The sequence below is a fragment of the Myotis brandtii genome, unplaced genomic scaffold, assembly GCF_000412655.1.
Source record: "Myotis brandtii unplaced genomic scaffold, ASM41265v1 scaffold165, whole genome shotgun sequence".
In the NCBI taxonomy this organism is placed as follows: domain Eukaryota; kingdom Metazoa; phylum Chordata; class Mammalia; order Chiroptera; family Vespertilionidae; genus Myotis; species Myotis brandtii.
Window position 1 is genome coordinate 16053480 of NW_005356042.1, and position 17876 is coordinate 16071355.

The following is a 17876-nucleotide window of genomic DNA, read 5'->3' on the forward strand; positions in this document are numbered from 1 at the left end:
TTTTCCTAACTCTCTATCTCTCTCCCTTCCTCTCTGTAAAAAATCAATAAAAATATATATAAAAAAAAACACTGTTAAAAAAAAAAAAAGAAAATGACTTCTGAACCTTTTTCTGAAATTCAAGCTGTGTTAGCCACACGTCATTGGACTACTCTGGTAAACATACTATATCTAAATACCAATCTCTGAACTTTCAGTTCTCCAACTAGACATTCAGTGTGCTTAGTACCCTTCAGACTTCAGGGACTCCTTCCCCTCCTGAACTGAGAGGCTCCAAGGTTACTACACACCTTGGGGATTTAATCCACAGCTTGGATCATGTCCCGGGTTTGAGTGAACGAGGGAGGACACCTCAGTGTCCATGGAGTTGTGCAATTTGAATGAACTGATTCATCATGTGGGTAGATAGGATGTAAGCTGTCCTCTTTGAACTTTTCTCCCCTGCCCCTTTTATGATTCCTGGAATTGAACTGTGCACTAAAGTCTCTTATTAAATTTGCCTGCCATTTTTAACCTGGGGAAAGTCTCATTTACAGTCTCAGGGTGTGGTCCTTAGGGGTGTTTTGTTTTTTAAAATTAAAGCTTTGACCTGGCCTTTTCAGTATTTCTTATGAGTTGAGAATCTGCTGCAGCTGCCTTAATTGTGGACCATCTGAGGATCGATGCCCAACTCTTTACCTTGAACAGGTGTACAGATCTATGACCGGACAAGTGTTATTCACGTGATGATCAAAAAAGGTGAAGTTACTGGCGTGGAGACTGATAAAGGACAGATCGAATGCCAGTATTTTGTCAATTGTGCTGGTCAGGTAAGTTAGCAACAATAGCGGGATCTCTGGTTTTCTTATTTACCTTTTATCTCTGGGACTTTTGGTGTAGAGACTTAAGATTATTTAGGGACAAAGTGAACCCATGTCAGGGGGCACTGTTTCCTGTGTGGGCTGGAGCACTCCAATGAGGAAACCTGCACTGCTCCTCCTGTGGAGCATTGGTGGCCTCCTTCCTCCTCCCTCTGGGTGACTGGTTTCCCCGTCCGGGCCCTGGAAGCACTTGTGCATTTACAAATATAAAAGATGCGAAAGGGTCTATATGAAGAGTTTCCCTCCCATCTTTAATATATTTTTAAAATACAGGTGTGGGCAAAAGTAGATTTATAGTTATAATTCAAATAAGTAAATAAGAATAAACTCTGTGTTTTACATACTCACAACTGTAAACCTACTTTATTATGAGAAATATCAAACTTACCCACCAGCCAGCTCCACAGTCTGGTGTCGTTGGTGACCACTGCCCCACTGGCCTGCTCCCAGATGATGGACTCACCTTAAAACAGGTTGGGCATCTGTCTTTGCAGCCATGCCAGCACAGGGAACCTGCCCTTCATTGCATCTCCCTCAGGCGCCCTGTGAGAGCTTTAGCACCGAGCCCTTCGAGACCCTTATCTGTAACGTGTTTGCTCTTCCATAGCTCCTCTCCTTCCCAGAGCATCTTCTTTGTCAGTCTGCATGCCAAGCACCTCATAGGTGTGTTCCCTAATTCCAGCAAGGGCTCTGCTCTCTGATAAATGGCCCCATTGCTGTTCTTAGAAAACCTCTTCCAAAAGATTTTATGAAAGGAGAGGGAGGAGTTAGAAAGTATGAGGAGTTGGAAGGTTTGAATTCCCTGAAGCTGAGGACTCTGTTTGGCTGTTTTTATTGCTCAGAGCCCCTGTTGAGCTCCCTCCTGCGTAGGATGCCAGACCTGGAGACATTGGAGATCATGAAGTTGGTCAACTGCCCCGAGACCTTCACACCAGACATGAGGTGCATCATGGGTGAGTCTCCTTTGGTTAAGGGCTACTTTGTCCTGGCAGGAATGAACTCTGCTGGCCTTTCGTTTGGTGGAGGAGCTGAAAGGTAAGTCTTTGTCACTCACACTCAGCTTGCTGGGCTTCTTTTTCCCTAGAATGACTTGTTAACGTACTAGATGAAGTGTATTGTATACCTTACTAAGAAGAAGGAGGTACATGTAATTTAAAAGTATCTCCCTCAAAGCAGTCAGTTTGGGAGGCTTTCCTGACATTTCAGAAATGTCACTGCAAATTATTTCTGGAACTCCTCTTTTGGAGTCAGCCACCTAGCCTGTGGGATGTTCTGTGTGTTGTAAAAAATGTTGGTCAATAATGAAACTGGACATTAAAGGAGGAGGTTTAGAATATAAGATGAATTGTTACAGACCTGTTACCTTACCTGTGGATTCCCAGATGCGGTTCCTCAGAGAGTAGTTGGATAAACAGAGTAAAAATAAAGTCCAGTGACTACATTCTGATGGTAGCTGAGTCTAGTAAAAGGTCGCTGGCTGCTTCTCTCATATCATCTTCTTTTCTTTCCATGGGTGTGACCAAGAACGCACACACGCTGTTTCCACATAAACATGGGCTCACAGGCACGTGAGTGACACATCAAGTGCCAGGCTTCTAGCGTGAAGTCAGTTGTAAGGCAGGAGGTCGAGCCCAGTGACCGGCAGTCACTTCAGGAGGAACGGAGGCTTCTCTCTCCAGCCAGGCCAGCTCTGCAGGGAGGGGACAGAACGCCTGTACCTACTGCCCCTCGGTTTCCACATTCTGTTTTACACTTGGCAACACAGGAATCAACGGTTTTATGTGTGATGTTGTCTTTTGTGATGGCAAACACATACAGATGAATATTTCATGGACATGGTAAGAGTAATTAAAGTGTCTTTTTATTCATTTATAAACCTGGTAATATGAAAAGAAAAACTTAATTGAAGTCCGGCTTGATAGAAATACAGTGCACAACGTTGATACCGTGTTCATGGAGGCAGAAAGGCTCGGTCACCCTGTGCCTGTCACCAGGGCCCTTGAGAGAAGATCCCGTTTACCTAAGTTCCTCAAATGGCTTTAGGACCACATGCTAACGCTACACACAAAGGGACAGAAAGGGGCGGGACAGACTGCACAGTTATAGGTGCGGATAATGAGCTAATGCACTTGACAATCATTGCAGTGGCGCTTTGACACATCCTGGGAGTTGACCGGAGAGGAAGGTGTGAGTGTGCTGAGACGAGCTGGGGCAGCCTCTACCCACACCCACCTGCTCTGGGGAAGGAGAGGTGAGCGGGTGAAGGAACCCTCAGCCTGAAATGGAGTTACCTTTGCCTCCCTCCTGTCTCCACCCACCACGGGACACTCTGGAGTGTAAGGCACGAGAACTGGCGTGGAGAAAAGATGTGCTCCAAGCCCCAGTTCTTGGTGTGCAAAGGGATTCCTGGCTTAGATCTTTTGAAACAGGTGCTAAAAACATCCTTCCCACCTCCCCTAATTTTTGCACTTAAGAGGCAGAAGGATTGCAAAGGATAAAAATAGCTGCATCTAAATATCATGAGAAAAATGGCCCATGAGAAATGTGTAATTCTCCAAGGACACTGTTCAGAAAAGTCAAGAATCATATTATGAAGAAACAACTCTGGTGTGTAATGGACAAAGAAGGCAACACATACAAAAATAGTTCTCTTGTAAAATAGTGCATTTGTTAGTGATGAGGGGCTGCGCGTGTGAGCCCCACACTGACGATGAAGGAGCCTTACAACTCAGCACCTTACAGTGGAGGCAGGGGGAGGTGCTGACTGGCAGACCTACAGCTTACTCACAACTTACAGTTGGATGTCCTAGTTAATGCAGGAAACACTGTTTCACCTACCATTTCTTCCACTCAAGTGTGCTGCTCCTGAACCCATGTGCCTGGAAATGATGTGTGAGGTGAAAATTCTTTCCTCACAAGAAAATTTCCCCTATATTGTGTTGATAAAATGCTGCTTATATCAGAGTTTGTGAGGGACAGGAGGGGGAAGGTAATAGGGGGAAAACCCCAGAAGGTTATTCTTTAGCATTAAGCACTGCTGACCAAACCTCTGCCTTAGACACTAGGGAGGATCCTTGCTGCCTACCCTGTGCAAGGAGCCACAGAGAAAAGTGAGCCTCGCAGCTTACCCCTGAAAGCGGGCCAGTGAGCTGTCCTACTGGGCACAGCCTTCCAGGTCAGAACCAAGACCACAGGTCGCAGAAGGGTCCCTCTTACCTGCCTCAGGTTCTGAAAGGTGGTGAAGACACTCAGATGCCCCAAGTGTCCGTGAGTCAGAAATCAGGGCAGGGAGTCCTCTCTTAGTGACTGCTCTACGCCTGCAGAAATGGGATCTTTGGGCCAAAGTGAAGCAGGTTAATCACTGGGCTAAGACCTTTGGCCCTAGCCTGAATGGCATTGCTCAGGTTTGGGGGTACAGGGACTCCCCAGAAGAGCACTAGCACTGTGGTGGGAGTTGTTCCCCTGTGCCTCCTGGAGCATGTCCTGCACATGCAGGTATGAGACTACATCACAAGTTAAAGGGCAGCAAACAGGTTATCCAAGTGGGTACTTTTTGTTCTTAAAACTTTCTTAATTAGCGCTTTTCTGACTTCAGTGACAGTATCACAGATGGGAATCTTTCTAATAACACACTTCAATTTAAGGCCACGACCGTGGCAAGAAACAGGACAGATGCGTGCAGGAGGGGCTTAGAAGGTGTATCAAGGGAGGAGGCGGCGCACGGGAGACTTGCAACCCCTGGGTCTTCATCTGCTTGAGGCTAACACACCTTGTGCTTTTAGGTTAAAAAAGATTCCCTCAATTGAATATGCTGACAAGATAGAAGAGGCCCCCCGTCCCCCACCGCTCCCCAAGAGGTGATGATGGATCCTTTCAGAGAAGAAAGTACCAACCATCTTAAAGTCCATCCCCCCAGTCACAGGAGTCCAGAACCCCTCGAATCCCTAGAGAGAGGTAAGTGGTCACACAAGACAAACACTTGGGGCCTCACTGCCCCAGAGATGGAAATGACATACACATTAGGTGTTGAGACTGTCATTTATGCTAGAGGTGGGAGTCAGTCAACCCCTCCAGATTTAGGACCAAATGGAGAAAACTACCAGATTCACGCTGCCTGTATCTGAACAAAAAGAGACTTCAGGGATAAACTTTGAAGTGCCCAAAACTAATGTGTGCTGCAGGGCACTCAATAAACAAGTGACGCCCTCTGCTGTGGACAAGAAGACATTTATGCGTAACTAGAAAAGGTGATTCGGGAATGGTGCAGAGCGTGTAATACCTGTAGCCCTCTAGCACCTGTTTCCATCTTCTTGGGCCAGTCGGCTCCCTGCTGGTTACCTGCATTGGCACAGCTCCTGTTCTCCCACGGGGCACACCTCTCCTTTCTCCTCTGTGCCTAGGAGCAACATCTCTCAGCCATTACATACACATCTGCACCAGAATAGCAAGGCCCGCCAAGCAATTCTAATCACATGCTCCCTTAACAAATCAACTAAGACCTCCTAAAAAGGTGGGCACTGGCTGGGGAAATGGCAAGACATGCCTAGAGGCAGACAGTCTGATTAAGGGGGTAAATAGCAGCCAGAGCAGGCTAGCACCTGGAGCACCTTCGTTATTAGACTTACAGACCTAGCAGAGCTAATGTGTCTACGATGTCAATACAACAAAGGCTGCAGTTAATTAGTTACATCTCTAGCAACAGTTTATACTTTTAAGAAATCAGCTTTGGTGACAGGGGAAACTAAGAATTAAGTGTTGGGATGAATAGTATAGTCTGATGTCACTCAATTTTCACCCTTGAAAGACATTTCTGAACTGTGCGTGACCCTCTTGGAAGCACTCCAGTCACTTTCTATTCCAGACGAGACGGAAAGCAAGGATGGAAAGCAGTCTGCTAGGCTCACACAACAGACACCCTCTTCGCTCAGAACCCACGTGGGTCAGCTGTGGATCTGTCCTGCCCGAGGAAGCAGAACTTGGCAGTCTAGTCCTCTTGAACTCAGTATGTGTGCTGCCCTACCTTCCCCTCCCTCTTCCTAAAGGGAAGAAATATTTGCTGAGCTAGTGAGCCTACCACCGAAGGGACAGGAAGAGAAAGCAGCACTGTTTGGTGTTGGTACTTTCTGAGGTTAAGACCCTTTCCTTTCATCTGAAAAAAGCAACATGGTTTTCCCCTTTCAAATACTGTGGCTCACTTGTTTACTCAACCAAACAAGCAAAGCCCCTCATTACAGAGATTAACAAGCGATGAAGAAAATTATAGGCAGGTGTCCCTGGTCCTCTGGTCGAGAACTAGTTGTTAGGGAGACTGGGAATAATGTCAGCTTGACTTTATCTCTGCAGCCCACCCGATGCCTCTCGTCAGTGAGGTAGATGGTCATCTTGCTCGAGGTATCATGGTGCCAGCCCACAGCACAGTGGAACAGGAACGCAGCTGCCTGGCTGAAGGCACAACTGCCTCAGGGCCCTAACAAGCACACAGCAACTCATCACCGTCAGCAGGCGGCTCTGAGAACACCTGGCCCACGGAGATGGACTCCTGCCTGCACACCACCAGCTTCCCTGGCTTCCCAACACAGCATGTGACATCCGACTGCCACCACACACACTTCTACAAGTGGGGCTTGCTCCTGTCCCCATGGGAATCTGAGACGGGTGGACGGATGGGACAAACAGCTCAGACTGAGTGTGAGGAGATGAAAGGACAAGAGAGGCTGCAAAGCAAAAAGTTTAAAATGATACCAAGGAGATAAGAAATGGAAGGTAAAGGTTAAATCGAGAAGAGGGACAGGATCAGGACAGAGGCTCCTAAGACGGTAAGACTGCCTGGCATTACTTCCCATGCAAGTCACTTAGCTCCACGTCTTCCTTTCGGCGCTTATGGGTGTAGAGGGAGGCGACCGGGTAGAGCCGGGCCTTGGCCTGGAACCGCTGTCCCGCGATGTCAATCTCATACTCTCCCCGGTTGATGAAATCTGCCGTTACCACCTGCTCTTCCCCAGTGTCCTCGGAGAAATTGTGCACGAAGCCCAGGCAAACGTGGCGCTCCAGGGTGTAGCTATAGGCACTGCTGGTGGTCTTGCCAGCGTACAGCCCGTTTCGGTAAATGGGCTCTCCCCACCAAGGCCAGAGGTCCAGGTCTGTGTCGTGGTCGTCCAGGACGAACATAGCCAGGCGTTTGTACACCCCGTTCTGCCTCTGCTGCAGCAGGGCATCTCGACCAATGAAATCCACCCCCTGGGGAAGAAAGGCAACACTGAGTCATCCTCACGAGCAGCACAGTGGGTGGGTCCCCTGTGTCACTGTGTGGAGTGCAGCGCTCCCCCCACCCCAGAGCAGGCTTTGGGGACATTGCGTTTGTCCACATGTGAAAAACTGCATTCACAACATAAGAGATGCCTTCAGAGGATGTTTGTAACACAGGTACCCATATTTTTTTTCTATTTTATAAACAGGGATTTCAATAACAAGACCAAATAGAACAAAATATTTAGGAAGAAAAATCAATATTCAAAAACCACTTGCTAGAATATTTTAGAAAAACTGCATTTTTATATAATCCCAACAAAAAGTCCATGCATATATGTCTGTATGCAATGCATACATGTTTATATATGCATATATACAAAAACAAGAGCAGGATAAAAACTCAATAAAGTATGAATCACTTTAGTTTTCTTGACATATTTTATTTTCCAAAATGAATATTCATTACTTTTATATCAGAAAAATTGTTATCTATAATTTCTCAAAAAGAATACTGTAGATCTATACTGGTAGGGAATGATTGTTAAAATAATATAGCAAAGCCCTGGCCGGTTTGGCTCAATGGATAGAGCGTCAGCCTGCAGACTGAAGGGTCCCAGGTTCAATTCCAGTCAAGGGCATGTACCTTGGTTGCGGGCACATCCCCAGTAGGAGGTGTGTGGGAGGCAGCTAATGGATGTTTCTCTCTCATCAATGTTTCTAACTCTCTATCCCTCTCCCTTCCTCTCTGTAAAAAAATCAATAAAATATATTTAAAAAATAGTAATAATATAGCAAGGATGTAGTATCCAACCATCTAGGTTAAAAAGAGTGGCCAGGGGCCCTAGCCAGTTTTGCTCAGTGGATAGAGTATCAGCCCTTGGACCTAAGAGTCCTGGGTTTGATTCTGGTGGTCAAGGTCTACCTCAGTTGCAGGTTCCTTCCTGGCCCAGTCCCAGGCCCTGGTCAGGGTTTGTGCAGGAGGCAACCAATCGATGTGCTTCTCTCACATCGATGTTTCTCTCTGTCTTTCCCTCTCTCTTCCACTCTAAAAAAAACCAATGGAAAAATATCCTCGGGTGAGAATTAAAAAAACAGAAGGGAAAAAGTGGTGAGGAGAGCACACCCGTGCCATCCCGACCTCTAAGGGACTCCACAAGACTTGCAACCAAGGGAGCAATAGGCAGCGGCAGCTCATCCTGGGCTAAGGCTCCCTGTTCTCCGATTTCCCAGTGAGCTAAGGCAGCCCAGGCTCCTGTTACTTCTATGCCTTTGTCTCACCTTCCTAAGTATATTTTTGCTCTCGTCAATAAACACTCATTGGTTCACAACACACTGAAATTCTAAAGGAGAGACAAGAAACTGCTCCTGGCAAAGGTGGCAGTGAGACAGGTGGGGTTCAGAGGTAGAGAAGTCACACTACATGCTCTTCAGTTATGACTTTTTAAAAACATCATGTTCATGTATTACTTGGAAAAGAAACTAAAAATTAGGCAGTTGAATGGAAGGTAACTAATTTGTACAAATAATCATGGCATGTTCATGTACAACTACATTCTACTCAGAAAAACTTCCCCAGAAAGCACTCAGTCTAAAAGAGAGCAAAGTGCTGAAAACAGGTGCTGGCGGTTTCTTGTTCTCCTATTAAGATGTTTTATCCCATAGACACACTAATCATTCTAAGGTCATCCTAATCATCACTGTTCACCTGACGCTATCATCGAGGTCTCAGCACTTCCACCCTTTCCTTCCACATCAGCCCGCTTCCTGCTCTAACACAGATGCCCTGCACGGGCAGGTGAGTGACAGGAGTGCGCACGGACACAGTACCTTCTCGAATTTCACCCGAGACTCTCGTCCACATTCCAGGGGGGTGGTGAGGGTATTCAGATCCTGACCCCAGAAGGCAAAAAACTTCTCAATTCGGAGACTACGAAGAGCATAATACCCAGCATTCCGGATCCCGTATTTCTGCCCCACACTCATCACTTCATTGTAGACATGTAGGGCATACTAGAGGGAAAGATGAAAGGGTGGTAAGCAGCAGACCTTCAGATTTCAACCTGGAGTGTGTCTGGCGTGCCTGATGGCTGACACTATTAATCTGGATGGGGAGGTTTGTATAAAATTCTCAGGACGCCTCATCAACAAACCAAAGTGCCCAGGAGTATGCCAGGGTCACCCCTACCTCAGACATAAGCTCCATGAAAGCAGCATCCATGTCTTTTCATGTCTCTAAAATGTCTAGGAGACTAACCTAAGTACTGACTAGAATATAGCAATTATTAGATAACTCATAGCAGCACTCAGCACCCAGTAATGACTAAGCTCAGCTGCTGCTCAAATAGCCCGCTCACCCTCTGCTGGCTTTGTTCCCTGCCCCAATTCCCTATGCACTGGCCCATGCTATGAAACGTGGTACACGTCACTCTAACGTGTGCCCATAACGTGATTTTTCACAGATGACAGCATCTCGTAGAGATCCAGAGTGAGTCGCAGAGGAAGGAGTCAGGGAAGCAGAGCTCTCCTCCCTGCCCCACACAATCAGCCTCTCACAAGGGAAACTAAAGCTGCACTGACCAACTGTTTTGCACCTATCAGCCTAGAGTTTGGCACCTCCATGTGTTAGTACACTCTTGCACACTGCCGAATTTTCATAATAGTAAAGGATTAGAAACACCATAAATGTCTATTAGTACCAGGCTGGTTAAATAAATTATGATGGAATAATATGCCACTATAAAAAAAGAAAGGAAAAAAGAAAGAGGAAGTTCTTTCTCTCTAAGTACTCATAGGAAAAAGATCTCTAAGATAAATTGTTAAGAAATACAAAATGAACGCCCAGCTGGCGTGCCTCGGTGGTTGAGCGTCCACCTGTGAACCAGGAGGTCACGGTTCGATTCCCAGTCAGGGCACATGCCCGGGTTGTGGCCTGGATCCCCAATGTGGGGCACGCGGGAGGCAGCCGATAGATGATTCTCATCATTGATGTTTCTAACTCTCTCCCTTCCTCTCTGAAATCAATAAAAAATATATGTATTTAAAAAAAAAAAAGATGAACAGTATGCTTCTGTGGGTCTAAAGAGGGTTAAAAATATGTCTTTGAACTTCCATATTTACAAAAATTTCTGACATGACAAAAAACTAAGATCACATAGAAACTGGTCAAATGGAACTGAATACTTGGGGGTTTTTTTAAACCATGTGAACATATCTATTTTTAAAAAAAGTAAATACCTTAGTTAAACATGCTAAAATGTCTTTAACGCAGCCTCTTCAATTACCAGGCACAACAGACTCTACCCCTGCCAGTGCTCAGCAGGTGTGGGACACCAGCACACCTTCCTGCTTCTCACCTCTATGGGGATGTAAAGCATGAAGCCCGGCTCTCCCGTGTGAGTCATGCTCATCACCCGAATCCCGTTGGCATAGCCCACACTCATCTCCTGTGGAAACAAAGGGAGATAGTCAGCGTCAAAACTCCAAGGGAAGTGGATGGTGTCTGAGGCAAACCCCTCTCCTTAGCTCTGCACCCTTTGACCCTAAAAGAGACACGTGAATGAAAGACTTCCATCCTCAAAATGATCCGCTTTCAGGTCTCTCGGTCATTAGGGATGGAACAAAGCCTTTACAATGTCTTTTCTTTGAATATCACCAATATCAGGAGTGCTAGCCAAGCTGCTGATGGAAGTGGAGGCAAAGTCTTGACAAACAGGAAACATTACTTTTTGCAAAGTCCAGCTAAAGATTTGTTTTAGGTGCATAGGGAGCAATGAAGACCAGACGAAGTCTCCTCCGGGGCACTCGGAAGACAGTCCTAGGTACCTGCCCACAAAGGATGATGTCTGGTGCCCAGAGAACAAGGTTCACCTGTTATCCTGGGGTCTGATGTTCAAAACGTGTTCACAGCAGCTCCGTTACCTGTCTCAATTCCTGTTCCTGTGAAGGAAAGTGCTAAGTCCCAGGTGGCACTAAAGCAAACTTTCCACAGGAAGTCGGGCATCACATGGTGCTCTGCAGGCACACACGGATGGATCACTCATTAAGAAGCAAAGACATGCCCTGACTGGTTTTGCTCAGTGGATGTAGTGTCGGCCTGCGGACTGAGGGGTCCCGGGTTCGGTTCCAGTCAAGGGCATGTGCCTTGGTTTTGGGCACATCCCCAGTGGGGGGTATGCAGGAGGCAGCTGATCGATGTTTCTCTCTCATCGATGTTTCTAACTCTCTATCCTTCTCCCTCTCTGTAAAAAAAAATCAATAAAATATATTTTTTAAAAAAAAGCAAAGACAACCCTAGCCGGTTTGGCTCAGTGGGTAGAGCGTTGGCCTGCAGACTGAAGGGTCCTGGGTTCAATTCCGGTCAAGGGCACATGCCAGGGTTGCTGGCTCAATCCCCAGTGTGGGGCATGCAGAAGGCAGCTGATCAGTGATTCTCATCATTGATGTTTCTATCCCTCCCTCTCCTCCCTCTCTGAAATCAATAAAAATTTTAAAAAGAAGCAAAGACACTGTGAAGGAGTTAGTAATGGCTAACAGTGAGTTTTTTGTGGCTTTCACTCTGCCATGGAGGAAAAGGAAAACTAAAATCAATTAGTAGGTGGATCCCAATTTTGGTTTGAATATCAAAGAGCCTCCTTCAATAACTGTCCCCAAGCTGCTTGTTACAGGTTGACAAAAACATCTCTCCATTTGGACTGCAAATCAACCACTTCGAGAGTACGCAGTTATTTCTTTTATTCAGTTACAATTTGTTTCACTGAGCTATAGTTGCCAAGTATAAGAAAGAATCTTACGTAAGCTGTTTAGGGATTCACCTACACCAGTGGTCGGCAAACTGCAGCTCGCCAGCCACATGCGGCTCCTTGGCCCCTTGAGTGTGGCTCTTCCACAAAATACCGACTTCTGTGCATGGGCCACGAAGTTTCAATCGCACTGTACATGCGCGCCTGGACGTGGTATTTTGTGGAAGAGCCATACTCAAGGGGCCAAAGAGCCGCATGTGGCTCGCGAGCCGCAGTTTGCCGACCACTGACCTACACCATTTATTACCTGAAGATGCCACATACACAGAAGCTGCTCTGCCTCTGGGCATGGGAGAGAGGAAGAGCTACTGGAGAGAAGGGACCTAACCCTGACCGGCGTTTTATATCCTATAATGTAGAATCTGCTGTTATAGAAAGCAATAAATATATAGAACTGATACTCAGAGAAGTTAAATCCACTTCAAATATATCCTAATGCTTATTAAATAAGGAGAACGTGAAGGGTGAAAAATAAAGAATTTATTCTGTCACTTTATTAATAAGTCAGCACATTTTGTGGGTGTTACTGCCAGAGTAAGAACATGCAATTGCCATCTCTTAAAATGGTATTCCCTGCCCATTCAAACACTAGAACCTTACTGGCACCCACCTTGCAGAAGAGGCTTGGGAAGTGGTCTGGAGTTATTGGGGCATAGGACAACTCGGACAGCACATCCACAGCTCGAGGACCAATCAGGTTGAGGGCTAAACAGAAAAGAACAAGCGATGTCTGGCCGCTCCAGGTAAACAGCTGAGCCAATGGGAAAGGTCTGTTGTGGACTTGCTCACCTATAACCAGGCCTGGCTGGCAAGACCACAAGAACATCCCTTAGTTTAGGCGATGCAAGGTGCACCTGATTCTGACAGATACACCTCTCCCGACAGGCCTGCTAAATGCAGCTACTGACTGCTGGCAGGAGAACTAACGGGAGTGTTTCCTCTTCCTAGGGACACAGGAAGGCAACATTCCATAGCCTCCTTTGCAGTCAGATGGGACCGTGAGACCAAGTCCCGGCTGGACATACTCTCCTGCATACTTCCCAATCCCCTCATCTTCCCGGTGTGGCTACGTGATGGGAAAAGCCCCAATTCCAAATCAGGACCAGGAGGAGAGCTGCCCGATCACTCTGGATCTGTCCGTTTGTGACAGCAGCCTGTGCTAAGTACACTTTAACTATCTTCATTCAGCCATAAAACAACTCTGGTTCAACAAGATTCTGTAGTTTGCCAATCTGGTAGCAAGAGTTTGTAATATTTGCTGCTACAATGAATTGAGAAAGAGGGCCTGCTGGAATGAAGGGCAGGAGTAGGTTAAGTAGGGGGAGGGAGGAATTACACCTAGAATGGTGGGATGGCATTAGAGGAGGGCTGCTCCCCTGACTGAACCACTGAGACCATCAGGAAATTTAAGTCATCCTTAAAAATTATTTACTCATTGCCCAGCCAGTGTGGCTCAGTGGTTGAGCATCGACCTATAAACCAGGAGGTCAGGGTTCAATTCCCAGTTAGGGCACGTGCCTGGGTTGCGGGCTCAATCCCCAGTAGGGGGCATGCAAGAAGCAGCCGATCGAAGATTCCCTCTCCCTTCCTCACGCTGAAATCAATAAAAACATATTTAAAAAAACTATTTACTCATTTAAAAAAAAAGCTAAGGAAAATTTCTGAGGAAAATAATACTTAGATAATAAATATAAAAATGCTTTAAAATTACTTATTCTAGAAAACAAGAGAAAATAAAAATTATTTACTCATTCACTCAACAAATATTCACACTCCTAACATGCTGGCTGCAGGGGACATAGTGAACAAAACAGTAACTGAAGAACTCATTCCACATTTTCCTTAAAAAACACAGGAAGTGCCCTAGCTGGTTTGGCTCAGTGGATGGAGCGTCGGCCTGCAGGCTGAAGGGTCCCAGGTTCGATTCCAGCCAACGGCACATGCCTGGGTTGCGGGCTTGATCCCCAGTAGGGGGCGTGCAGGAGGCAGCCAATCAATGATTCTCATCATTGATGTTTCTATCTCTCTCTCCCTCTCTAAGATCAATAAAATGTTTTTTAAAAAAACCACAGGAAGTATCAGAGACCAATTTTCTATAACCAGCGAGCCTCTTCCGCTTCTATTCCTGACAAATCTGGATCAGCTCCCCTGGGGGACCCGGAGAGAAGTACCTGTGTATTTCCAGGTGACGTCCTCCAGGAGCAGGTTGCTGTCTAGCTGCATGTGCTTCTTAAGCCAGGCCCAACTGTGGACCTGCTGGTCGGTTGGAGAAATCATGAAGAAACTGAAAGTGAGACCCACAAGCAATCAAAACCAGGCAGCAGAGAAGAGGATCGGGAAGCAATCAAGTTCTGAGCTAGTGTCAAAGCAGTGGGTAGAATACTGGCCAACGAGCTCTTAGCCTCCAGAGGGCCAGGAGCACGGAACTTGAGGATACACCATGTAAGGACAAGCGAAGGCTGACTTCTGTCACTATACAGACCTACTAATGCAAGGTAAGACGTCTCTTCCCAGTAGGGTAACTAATTTTCACATCGAGTTTTGCATAACCTGGTGAGTTTTTTTCTTTCAGGTGATTTTTTGTCCTATACTGCTAATGGACTGGCCATGAGGTAGTGAGGTGTTCTGTCCTTCCTGGGGGAGCTGGGAGCTCTGCTCTGCCGCAGTACCCGGGGACCAGTGCCGGAGGGAGTCAGCGCGGCAGCTGACCTCACCTGCGCTTGTTCAGGCGCGCTATGCTGCAGTCATTTTCATATCCTCCGCCCTCATTGAGCATGCCGGTATGCACGATGTGGCCCACGGGTACGTCAAGGTCATTGGAGAAGAGGTACTGCAGAATTTCTAATGCCTGATCTCCGGTGGACTGCAGAGTTAAGACACAAAGCAGAGAGAGCACAAGAACAGTTGGCTGGTAACACGGACTCATGAGCAACATGACTTGCTATGAAAATTCAGTTAGCCAGGACTCCTGCAACAATATTTGCAGATTTACGCCACTGTAGGAAGCACCAGAGAAAGCTAGCTATTGATTCTAATGATAAATGGGCCTCTGTAAGCAAATTAAAAACCAGAAACAAAGAGCTAAAAATTCAGAAAAATGTAATAAAGATACGATATTAAAATATACCAGATTTCTTACAGAATCAGTTTTAAAGAGACAGATGAAAAAAGGAGGCACCGTCTCCTAGTCTGTTATATTGGTTTCCAATTACTTACTGTTATTTCAAACTTTGTGAAAGAGGACATGTCAATGACACATACAGCTTCCTTACAGCACTTGACTTCAGACTCCACAATGTCAAACCAGTCCGGCTTATAGAAAGTCTTGCTCTGCTCCAAAGCCAGGAGGTCTGTAGACCAGAAAAACAAAAGGAGAAGATTTATACTGGGGAGTCTCCTGTATAGTTAGGTTTTTATTATTTATTCTCCCAGGAACACATTCTAGCCATATACATTTAAAAATAAGTTATATTAATTCTCAAAAGCAAAAAAGTGAACAAAAATGAGAATGTGCCTCTTTACCCTTGTCTGGTGGCACAAAGTACTTTGGCCTCTCGAATCCATGCTTTTCCATCCACCTGGCTCCTTGTGCGTCCAGCCGGTCATAGAGAGGGGATGTGCGTAACTGCCTCCCTGTCTGGAAGTCCCAACGAGGAACCTTTAACTCATACAGCAGAGCTAGAACAGATGAGAACAGTCCATGAAAGCCCAAGCCACTGAGCTGCGTGCACACTACCCACTAGACTCTGGAGTTGCTCCCATTAAGAAGAGCATCCTTTTCAGGCTAATGTAGCGTAACTTGCCAAACGGCACCCAGTAGAACAGGCATGCTCCAGGAGAAAGAAAAATACTACAAGAGCTGGTGTCACCCCTTCATAGTTATACAGCTGTGAGTCACATGACAACTCTACATCCCTGTTTGCAATTATGGTTCCAAATTCGTAGGTAGAAACAATGGGAGACAGGTCATAGATCTAAACTCTGCTAAGTTCTGTAGGAGAGATGAAAGAGATATCAAAGGTCACAGGTGGTTACAAAGTGTGAAAAAATGGCTCTTGATTCTTTACATTACAGGGCCTGTGCTGTGGGATCTCAGACCCATCACAGACCTTTCCTTACCCATTTCTGAAGTGAAAGGGCACACAGCACACCTGATTTGGTAGCTCTGAAACCTGGCAGCTTGCACAGTATTGTCCCAGTGACAAGCTAGGGTCAGAGTTCATTTCTCCTAATGTCCAATCTGCAACAGCAATGAGTAACAATAGCCAGAAAGAGTGTGACCTCTAGTCCCTTCCAAAGAGACCTGACCTCACACCATTCCACACAGGAGGTACCTTGGGGTATTGGGGAGGTTGGGAAACTAAAAATCAGGAAACTAAAACGCTGGTTTTCTTATATTGTGACAACTTGCCCATCTCTGGTATTTTAGGTTCTACTCTCCCCATTTTCTATCATGCCTGCAATTTCTATTTTATGAGAATAAGAAAATGCCATCTAACATGTCATGGCATCAAGGAGAAATTCAAGCTCTGTTATGATTTGCATAGGTTCTAAAGTAACTATGGATGGGGAAATCTAGACTTATGATAGTTCAACATTTTAACCAAAATATTTGCTAAAAAGAAGGAAGCTTAGCAATTACACATACTGCTGCCAGGTCCCAAATCTCCCCCAGATATGAGTTCTCTGCCACAGGTCATACAAGCGTTAAAGGTCACCAAATGCTCATGATGAATGGAACCACCAGCTGCTAAACCAGCAGTTCATTCTTTAAAAAAAAAAAAAAAAAGTTTTTATTGATTTTAGATAGAGGGAAAAGGGAGAGAGAGAGAGTGAAAGAAACATCGATGTGAAAGAGAAACATTGATCGGCTGCCTCCTGCACACCCCCTACTGGGGATCAAGCCCACAACACAGGCACATGCCCTGACCCTTAATCAAACTGGCGACCTTCTGGTGCACAGGACAACGCTCAACCAACTGAGCCACACTCGCCAGGGTGAGCAGTTCATTCTTAATCAAGAACAATGGTCACAGTCAATGTAGAAACTTAGTCCGGAGCATAAATATGCCCAAAATATCTATATATCTATATCTATATCTATATCTATATCTATATCTATCTATCTATCTATATCTATATCTATATCTATATCTATATCTATATCTATATCTATATCTATATCTATATCTATATCTATATCTATATCTATATCTATATCTATATCTATATCTATATCTATATCTATATCTATATCTATATCTATATCTATATCTATATCTATATCTATATCTATATCTATATCTATATCTATATCTATATCTATATCTATATCTATATCTATATCTATATCTATATCTATATCTATATCTATATCTATATCTATATCTATATCTATATCTATATCTATATCTATATCTATATCTATATCTATATCTATATCTATATCTATATCTATATCTATATCTATATCTATATCTATATCTATATCTATATCTATATCTATATCTATATCTATATCTATATCTATATCTATATCTATATCTATATCTATATCTATATCTATATCTATATCTATATCTATATCTATATCTATATCTATATCTATATCTATATCTATATCTATATCTATATCTATATCTATATCTATATCTATATCTATATCTATATCTATATCTATATCTATATCTATATCTATATCTATATCTATATCTATATCTATATCTATATCTATATCTATATCTATATCTATATCTATATCTATATCTATATCTATATCTATATCTATATCTATATCTATATCTATATCTATATCTATATCTATATCTATATCTATATCTATATCTATATCTATATCTATATCTATATCTATATCTATATCTATATCTATATCTATATCTATATCTATATCTATATCTATATCTATATCTATATCTATATCTATATCTATATCTATATCTATATCTAT

General features: G+C 44.5%; 2 protein-coding genes across 4 annotated transcripts in view; one reads left to right on the forward strand and one right to left on the reverse strand.

The window, feature by feature from the left end:
- Nucleotides 1-6613, forward strand: part of LOC102249699 (pyruvate dehydrogenase phosphatase regulatory subunit, mitochondrial) — a 21251-nt gene extending 14638 nt beyond the window's left edge. Inside the window, exons 4-6 of one of the 2 annotated variants that reach the window (XR_001361368.1) lie at nucleotides 688-809; nucleotides 1703-1895; nucleotides 4643-6613. Coding sequence is in view for 1 of the 2 variants with exons in the window: in XM_014536748.1 (XP_014392234.1) it covers nucleotides 688-809; nucleotides 1703-1714 (134 nt within the window). In the remaining variant the exon portion in view is untranslated. Of the gene's footprint in view, nucleotides 1-687; nucleotides 810-1702; nucleotides 1898-4642 lie in introns of those variants that run through there. The other variant, XM_014536748.1, reaches the window with a different exon arrangement.
- The window catches only part of PDPR (pyruvate dehydrogenase phosphatase regulatory subunit), a 32699-nt gene continuing 17522 nt past the window's right edge, over nucleotides 2700-17876 (reverse strand). For both annotated transcript variants that reach the window (XM_014536747.1, XM_005862629.2), the window contains 8 exons: nucleotides 15431-15586; nucleotides 15125-15258; nucleotides 14623-14771; nucleotides 14080-14192; nucleotides 12519-12613; nucleotides 10463-10552; nucleotides 8937-9119; nucleotides 2700-7097 (listed from right to left, as the gene is read on the reverse strand). In XM_014536747.1, coding sequence (XP_014392233.1) covers nucleotides 6693-7097; nucleotides 8937-9119; nucleotides 10463-10552; nucleotides 12519-12613; nucleotides 14080-14192; nucleotides 14623-14771; nucleotides 15125-15258; nucleotides 15431-15586 — 1325 coding nt within the window. In that variant the 3' untranslated portion in view covers nucleotides 2700-6692. The remainder of the gene's footprint in view (nucleotides 7098-8936; nucleotides 9120-10462; nucleotides 10553-12518; nucleotides 12614-14079; nucleotides 14193-14622; nucleotides 14772-15124; nucleotides 15259-15430; nucleotides 15587-17876) is intronic.